Source organism: Sus scrofa, chromosome 1 (assembly GCF_054392235.1).
Source record: "Sus scrofa isolate SSC_HxYL_T2T_F1_AM1 chromosome 1, Sscrofa_HxYL_maternal_Yorkshire_Landrace_v2.0, whole genome shotgun sequence".
Taxonomy (NCBI): Eukaryota; Metazoa; Chordata; class Mammalia; order Artiodactyla; family Suidae; genus Sus; species Sus scrofa.
Window position 1 is genome coordinate 281,647,710 of NC_139383.1, and position 7,501 is coordinate 281,655,210.

General features: G+C 60.5%; 3 protein-coding genes across 4 annotated transcripts in view; 2 read left to right on the top strand and 1 right to left on the bottom strand.

The window, feature by feature from the left end:
• Window positions 1-7,501, top strand: part of STXBP1 (syntaxin binding protein 1) — a 775,650-nt gene that overhangs the window by 92,291 nt on the left and 675,858 nt on the right. The gene's annotated exons all lie outside the window — the stretch shown is intronic.
• On the bottom strand, window positions 742-7,469 carry PTRH1 (peptidyl-tRNA hydrolase 1 homolog). 2 transcript variants are annotated; one of them, XR_014812795.1, is made up of 6 exons: window positions 7,347-7,469; window positions 6,772-6,991; window positions 6,433-6,532; window positions 6,238-6,283; window positions 2,311-6,137; window positions 742-2,191 (listed from the first exon to the last, which is right to left on the bottom strand). XR_014812795.1 is itself a non-coding variant. In NM_001258431.1 (5 exons), the coding sequence occupies exons 1-5, from the start codon at window positions 7,440-7,442 to the stop codon at window positions 5,955-5,957; spliced, it is 645 nt and encodes a 214-aa protein (NP_001245360.1). In that variant the 5' UTR covers window position 7,443; the 3' UTR covers window positions 5,654-5,954. The 2 variants fall into 2 exon arrangements, 1 of the variants encoding a protein (NP_001245360.1); NM_001258431.1 differs by lacking the exon at window positions 742-2,191 and having other exon boundaries at window positions 5,654-6,137; window positions 7,347-7,443.
• CFAP157 (cilia and flagella associated protein 157) lies at window positions 1,334-5,878 on the top strand. Its single transcript, XM_021069345.2, has 9 exons — window positions 1,334-1,579; window positions 1,938-2,209; window positions 2,891-3,044; window positions 3,506-3,773; window positions 4,118-4,248; window positions 4,480-4,630; window positions 4,875-5,044; window positions 5,196-5,382; window positions 5,687-5,878. The coding sequence occupies exons 1-9, from the start codon at window positions 1,338-1,340 to the stop codon at window positions 5,756-5,758; spliced, it is 1,647 nt and encodes a 548-aa protein (XP_020925004.2). The 5' UTR covers window positions 1,334-1,337; the 3' UTR covers window positions 5,759-5,878.

A 7,501-nucleotide genomic window follows, 5' to 3' on the forward strand; every position in this document is an offset into this window, starting at 1 on the left:
CCGACTAGGAACCATGAGGTTGCAGGTTCAATCCCTGGCCTTGCTCAGTGGGTTAAGGATCCGGTGTTGCTGTGAGCTGTGGTGTAGGTTGCAGACGTGGCTCAGATCCCTCGTTGCTGTGGCTCTGGTGTAGGCCGGCGGCTATAACTCTGATTGTACCCCTAGCCTGGGAACCTCCATATGCCGCGGGAGCAGCCCTAGAAAAGGCAAAAAGACAAAAAAATAAAAAAATAAAAATAAAAGGCACAACTCAGGAGCGGCTAGATGGAGATGCATGGGGCAACATGTGGGCAGGGGGCCAGAGGGTGTGAGGGTACCCAGGAGTTCCATGCCCTTTCCAGGCACACCACCCTCCCAGCACTCAATAGGTTCACCACCCTGGAAGCTCCCCAAACTCTGTTTAGAAGTTTTTATGGAGGTGTCACTACAAAGGCAGAGTTGATCAAATCATTGGCCACTGGTAACTGAACTCAATCGCCAGCCCCTCTCACCTCCCCAGAGGTCAGGGGTGGGAGTCGGTAGCTACTGAAAGTTCTAACCCTCTAATCCTGAAAGCCTGGTCTTTCTGGTGAGCAGCCCCCGTCCTGAAGCTATTGCCCCTCCATCACCTCATTAGCATAAACTCAGGTATGTGGAAAGGGGCTTGTTACAAATAGCAAAAGACACTCCCCTCACTCAGGAAACTGGAAGGGTTTTAGGGGCCCTGTGGCAGAAGACGAGGGCAAAAAAAAAAGATGCATATAGATTTTATTTTATTTATTACTATTATTATTTTTGTCTTTTTAGGGCTGCACCTGTGGCATATGGAAGTTCCCAGGCTAGGGGTTGAACCGTGGCTATAGCCAGTGGCCTACACCACAGCCACAGCAATGCCAGATTCCAGCCACGTCTGTGACCTACACCACAGCCACAGCAGCAGCACCAGATCTCAGCCTACATCACAGCTCACAGCAATGCTGGAGCCTTAACCCACTGAGCGAGGGCAGGGATCGAACCTGCGTCCTCATGGATGCTAGTCGGATTGGTTTCTGCTGAGCCACGGTGGGAACTGCCTCACCTCCGATCTGCACCAAGGGGCAGGGTGGTGATTTCTAGGACTCTGACCCACTCTAATATTCCCATGTCCACTTATTTCCACTTGAGGGAAGGAGGGGTCTCCCAAAGCCCAAAAGTATGCCCAGTACTCTCTGAGACGCCAGGGCCTGGCACACCCAGGCCTACAGCCTCTGTAGCACTCTTGGCCTTGGAGCAGGAGGGTGGTCTCCCAAGCCCAGCCTTGCCAGGAAGAGGGAAGGTCCCTTTAAGCCCTACCTCACAGCCTCAGCTTGTTGCTATGTATGGGACCAACTTCCTTAGCAACCACCTGGCTTCTTAAAGGGGCCCTGGAGGAGTGGTTGCCACCAGCCATGGCTCCGAAAAAAAAGGCAGGCAAGGGGGCCAAGGAGCCCGAGGTCAAGAAGAAGAAAGGGGGCAAGAAGGACCTCAGCCTGGCCTACAAGTCCATGGAAATGCCCGTAAACGAAGAGACTCGAGAGTTCTACCACATCCAGATCCGAGACCTGGAAGACAGGCTGGCCCGGTGGGTGGGCAGGCAGGGAGGCTGCGCCTGCTGGGTCAGAAGTCCTGCTCAGAGCTGCCGCTGTGCAGGCTCAGCCAGTGTTCTGTGACCTGTGTTCTGGCCTCCCATGGGGGGTCCAGACCCTACCCCACCCCAGCCTGTTTCCTCATAGGTATTGGGGACACAGCGGTGCATGTGACAGAGGCTCCACCCTCACGGAGCTTTCATTCTAGTGACGTCATGAGCATGGGTGCTGGCTGTGGTCTTGAGCGTTGATCAGGGGGCACAGGGGGAGATGAGGCTGGAACCTCAAAGGCCTGCTCTAGGAGGGTCCAGGGAGCAGCCCAGCTCCCGGACCTCTGCCCTGCACCTGCCTCAGGTACCAGCGGAAGTGGGATGAGATGGCCGTGCAGGAGAAGCTGTCTCGCCAGGAGTTTGAGCAGCTGGCCAACAACAAGAAGGAGATTGTGGCCTTCCTCAAGCGCACGCTCAACCAGCGGGTGGACGAGATCGCGGACCTCAACGAGCAGCTCCAAAGCCTGCAGCTGGCCAAGGAGATGGAGAAGGATGCCTTCGAGGCCCAGCTGGCCCAGGTGCGCCACGAGTTCCAGGAGACCAAGGACCAGCTCACCACTGAGAACATCATTCTGGGTGAGGGGCACGGGCGGGCGAGCCTGGGGGCCCACGCCGGGGGGGCGGGGAATCCACGTCTCCGGCTCTTTGAGACAAACCCTAGCGCTCCCACTGCCTACCTCTGTGACCTGGGGCAAACACGTCTCGCTGATCCTGTTTGCTTGCCCGGAAAATGGGGATAAAACGTCTACCTTGAGTAACAGCTTTGTGCGGCTTCCCGCACCTGTCTTCCGTCGTAATTGTCCCAGCAATCCTGCGAGGCAGGAAATACTCTCGTGACCTGCCACTTTGTAGGTAAGGAAGTGCTTTGAGCAGGTGGAGTGTCTCGCCCAAGGTCACCCAGCTGGTTGTGAGTTTCAATGACAGCATGAGTGCCTGACCCAGAGAGGGAGTTCAAATTCAGTGGCCATTGTCACGGGCACTCTCACGAGAGAAGTGTCAGGGGAGGCTTCTTGGGGTGGCAGAGCCTGAACCAGGCTTTGTAAGATTCATGGAGGAGAGGAAGGGCATTCCAGATGAATCCATAAAGGTGGGCAGGACTGCGCATGGCACGTGTGGGGGCAGGGGTCTGGTCCTACTGGATGGAGAGGTGTTGGGGGGGGCATCGCTCAAGGCCCCTCCTGCCCCCACCCGCGGGGCCCTCCCCTCCCCTCCCTGGAGGCAGCCCCTCACCAGACCTGTGCCCTGCGGGTGGGGCAGGGGGAAAGCTGGCAGCCCTGGAGGAGTTCCGGCTGCAGAAAGAGGAACTCATGGAGAAGTTCATGCTGATGGAGGACCAGCTGCGGAAGCAGGAGGGCGAATACAAGGACTACGTACACAACCTGGAGAAGAAGTCGGTGCTGGACAAGGACAGGTGGGCGGGCCGGTGCCAGGTCCCAGGGCGCCCCCGCTGGGACCCAAGTACAGCCCGATCCTCAGACCTCCGCCGGCCTCGGCTGCCAATCGAGGGGGGACTGCACTAGCTCCCTGACGCCCCCAGCTGCTGCTGCTCGCAGTCCTGGCTGATTCATGGGGGGGCGGGAGGAAAGAAACGGGGTCCCGGTTCTCACGCCAGCCTTGGAGAATCCCTGGACTTCCTTTTGCCATTTTTTGTGTGTCCTAAATTATGCTTATTTAATAGTTAATGATACTTTGATAGGGTTCAAATTCCCAAAGGTACCATGGGTGTGGAGTCAAAAGGCTCCTGCGTGTGGCCCTGGCCCCTCCTGGGGGACAGGGCCTAGCGGTGGCCCTCGGCACTCTGGGGACCCTCACAGGGGCAGGGGCCTGAGGCCTGCGCCCCCTCTGCCCGCTCCCCCCACCCCTCCTGATCAGACTGAGGAAGGAGATCATCCAGCGGGTGAACATGGTGGCCACCGAGTTCCGCAAGGTGGCCACCAGCCAGATGTGGGACACCACCAAGCGGGCCATCCTGGAGAACAACACGGTGACCCTGCAGCTGGCGCAGATATCCCAGCGAGGCCTGCAGCTGCTGCGGGAGAACGAGCAGCTCCGGGGCACCCAGGGCAAACTGTCCCAAGAGCTGGAGCTGTTGGAGGACTCCCAGAAGGTCATGGCCAGGCACAGCAGAGGCCACCAGAAGGTGTGCCCCTCCGGGGCCTCGTTTCAGGGCGTCTGGCGCAGAAAGCAGGAGGGAACCCTAGGGCAGTGGGAATCGCCTGGCAGCAGTGGCCCGGGGCCCGGAGCCAAAGGATGAGGGAGGCGAGAGGGATGGGGCTCTCCGTGCGCAGGCTCTGGCTCCCTCTCTGGTTCGTATTTGGTTTAAAGCCCCCATAACTGGTTGAAGGGGAACCCATCCCCGGGGACCCAGCTGCTGTCCAGGGAGGGTGCGGGGCTCCCAGGGCCTCCGCTGGCCTCTCAGGGGCGCGGGGGGTGGGGGTGGCACCTGCGGCGGGCTCAGGGCACGGCCACCTGCCCACACTGCAGATCATCCTCATGCTGACGGAGAAGTGCCGCGAGCAGCAGCAGGGCACAGCAGAGGCCGAGCGGCTGCGCCTCCTGCTGAGCCAGGTGGAGCAGAACCTCCTGCAGCTGCAGAAGGACAACCAGGCGCTGAGGTGCGGCCCGCAGATGGGCAAGTGGTGGGAGCAGGTGGGAAACCCGCCCCCTCTTTGTGGCCACGTGGTTCGGGCCAGCGACTTCCCTTCTCCTGAGGGGCCCCGAGGATGCATCTGACAAACAGGCTGAGGCCTGGGGATGGCCGAGGGCCCCTGTGGGCTGGGGAGAAAAGGCAGCCCCCACCGCCACTGAACGGGGAGGTGGCTGACTTGTCTGGATCCGGCCCCCAGGACCCAGAGAGACCAGCTGAACCTGCAGCTGGAGCGGCAGCAGGCTGAGGCGCAGAGGCTACAGCAGGAGCTGACCAAAGAGCAGAAGGTCCGGGTGAGCCTGGAGACGGCCCTGGCCCAGGCCACCTCCTTCCTACGGGACATCATGCAGGTAAACGGGAAGTAGGTGGGAACGGGGGCCCGGGGAGGATGACGCCAAGGACAGAAACTGCTCAGCAATAACTGGGCCACGAGGGGATGGCCAGGCCAGGGGCCCCGTCTTTCCCCTGAGAAATTCTGGGCGAGTTTGTCCTTTTCTGATTCTGCGCTTCAGAGATCCCTTCGAGGGAGTCTTCCAACCCCAGGTGGGTGCTGGGGTCACTAAGGGCCTGAGCCCACCCACATCTCTACTGCAGATGCAGCCAGAAGGGGAGGATGGTGACCTTGACACAATGTTCCAGCTGCAGCGCAAGGAGATGCTGCAGCACCTGCTGGTCATGCTCAGCTCGGCCATGGTCCTGAGCCCCCAGCTGGCTGTGTCCCCTGGCCAGGAGAGCCACCAGCCCTGGGGTCCGCCCGAGGAGGGGTGAGTGAGTTACCCTGTGCGACCTCAGAGGCAGCAGCTATGGGACTTGTCAGTTGAGCCTGGGCCAGAAATCTGGCTCCTCAGGGCCTCTCTGAATCTCACCTTCCTCATCTATGAAACGGAGATGCTGACACCAGCCCCCTCCCCATAGCCAGCGGAGCAACCAGCCACTCGCGACGGGGTCTCTGCTGCAGCAGCTGTCCAGCATCACACCCTACCAGCCAGGGGATCTGGGCCTGGTACCTCGACAGATTCACATCCCACCCAACCCTGAGGACCTCAGGCTGCTGTCACACACCACCCGTGTGGGGGGCTTTCGGGCGCACAGCATCCCTCAGGTGAGGGAGCCAGGGGCCCTGGCGACAGCAGGATGGCAGCCAGCCCTGGGTGTAGATCATGGCTCTGCCACACCGCATCTGTGTGGCTTCACCTCTCTAAGCCTCCATTTCCCCATCTGCAAAATGGGCTGAAGAAAGGTGTGACTAAGCCTCAGTGGGCTAAGACATACCCACACATCCCCTGGGAGGGGGGAGGGGGGCTTGCTGGACCCTGTGGGCCCCTCTTCCATGGGAGGTGGTGGGGAAAGGTGGGAACCCACCCAAGGAAGCCTCGGCTTCCAGGCTGGCATCTTTATTCTTACAGATCCATACCTCTGGTTCTGCAAAAAAGTTCAAAAAGTTCAGTCTTCCTGGAATTTCACTACTTTCTAAGTAGGACATGGAAAGAAGACCAATGTCCTATCCCAGAAAAGGACCGTTGCGGCCAGTCTCCCCTTTAGTCCACAGGCAGCCTGGGGCAGCCCCGAGGAGTGTAACATAAAAAACAGATACCACAGGTTGGTGTGGCACCTCTCTGGATGTGGCTGGGTATGTGGGCACAACAGTCAGGCAGACAGCCGGGTCCCCTGGCATCAGGGGCCCAATGTAGGCCCCTGGCTTCGCTCACGGATGTGGTCCAGGAGCAGGTCGGTGGCACGCTCTAGCAATGGAGGCAGCAGCTCCTGCTCGGCGAGGGAGAAGCGGCCCAGCACGTAGGCCTGAACTGTGTCTGGGTGTGTCGGGCGCCCGATGCCCACCCGCAGCCGTGGCATGGCCTGTAAGGGGGCCAGAGGGGCCCAGGGAGCTTTGGTGAGAACCGGTGGGGACCCTGCACTGGCCCACCCCACTCCGTGCAGGATAGAGGGGCTGACTCACATTGGAGTTGAGGCAGCTAATACAGGAACGCACTCCATTGTGGCCCCTGCAAGGGATGAGAGAAGGTCAGTTAGGGCTTCCTTGGTCCCATCACCCTTGACCCTATGCCCTGTGGACACTGGGGTCGGCAACCCTGCCCCATTCCAACTGGGACACAAGTTTCCTTATCCCAGCCTGACCAGCTCAGGGCCTCACCTGGCGCTTCCTCCCAACTTCAGAGCCAGTTTCCCCAGTGGCTTGTCCAGCTCATCGTGCACCAGGTAGACCTCCTCAGCAGTCAGCCCAAACAGCTCCGCTTGGCACAGGGGAAGAGAGGGCCTGGTTACTGCTGAGCCTTCCCCACTGAAGGCTCCCCTGAGGCGGGGCAGCAATTCACTCCACTTGTCACATAGAGAAATTGAGGCTCTCACAATTACCCAAGACCAGGCAGCAATTGGAGCTCAACAGGCATCTGGAGCTCCAGGTGAACCGATCTGTGGCAGCCTAGGCTCTGGCAGCCTCCCGGCAGCCCACCCCCGGGGGCCGTCAACTCACCTGCTCTAGCCACGCTGCGCCCGTTGTTGTTCATGAGTCGCCGCGGCCGGAGCAGGACCACCTGGGCATCCCCGAGCGAGGCCAAGGCGAGGTCGGCGGCACAGCGCGCGTCGCGTGCCCAGCTCTCTGCCACACCCAGCCGCCGCGCCAGCTGCCCGAGCACCGCCATGCCCACGCTGTGCCGCGTGCCGGGCAATCCAGGGTTCCCCAGGCCGGCCACCTGCGGGTGGTACCAGTGAAACTGAGGCTAAACAACTCTTCCCCATCCTCTATCTCACAGCTCTTCCCAGGACCCAAAGCAGAGGAAGGTAAATAGAAGGCAGGGCTGGAGTGGGTTAGGGGCGTGAAGAGGGGCCCAAGAATCCTCGGAGACTGCAGAAGGCCGAGTAGAAACTGTTCCTCCCCCGGGGTGGGCAGGCAGGGCGCCCCGGTCCAGGAGCAGAGTTCCTGGGAGTTTGGAGCCCATCTGAGCATCGGACCCATTTCTAGATAAATCTGAGACAAGGAACTGGGGGGACTTTGCCCTGGAGCTAGGGCCTGGGAGCCCCTAGGCTGCCGTCCCCCACTCCACTCACCAGCCACCGCTTCCCCGGGGGCCGGGGTTCCAAAACACACCGGCTCATGGTCCGACTCAGCCACAGACCCGCGCGCGAGAGGCGGGGAGGCGGCATGTTGCCCCCATTCACGGTCCGGACCCCGCCTCCTGACGTCAGCCAGCTATTGACCAATC

Bases quoted from the DNA above. Each gene is read 5' to 3' on its own strand.
- PTRH1 (NM_001258431.1), bottom strand. From the start codon at position 7,442: ATGCCGCCTCCCCGCCTCTCGCGCGCGGGTCTGTGGCTGAGTCGGACC. The intron at 6,533-6,771 runs GTGAGTTGACGG...CCCTGTGCCAAG, and splicing joins GCGCAGCGTGGCTAGAGCAG to CGGAGCTGTTTGGGCTGACT. The intron at 6,284-6,432 runs GTGAGGCCCTGA...CATCCCTTGCAG, and splicing joins AAGTTGGGAGGAAGCGCCAG to GGGCCACAATGGAGTGCGTT.
- CFAP157 (XM_021069345.2), top strand. From the start codon at position 1,338: ATGGGACCAACTTCCTTAGCAACCACCTGGCTTCTTAAAGGGGCCCTG. The intron at 3,045-3,505 runs GTGGGCGGGCCG...CCTCCTGATCAG, and splicing joins TCGGTGCTGGACAAGGACAG to ACTGAGGAAGGAGATCATCC. The intron at 3,774-4,117 runs GTGTGCCCCTCC...CCCACACTGCAG, and splicing joins ACAGCAGAGGCCACCAGAAG to ATCATCCTCATGCTGACGGA.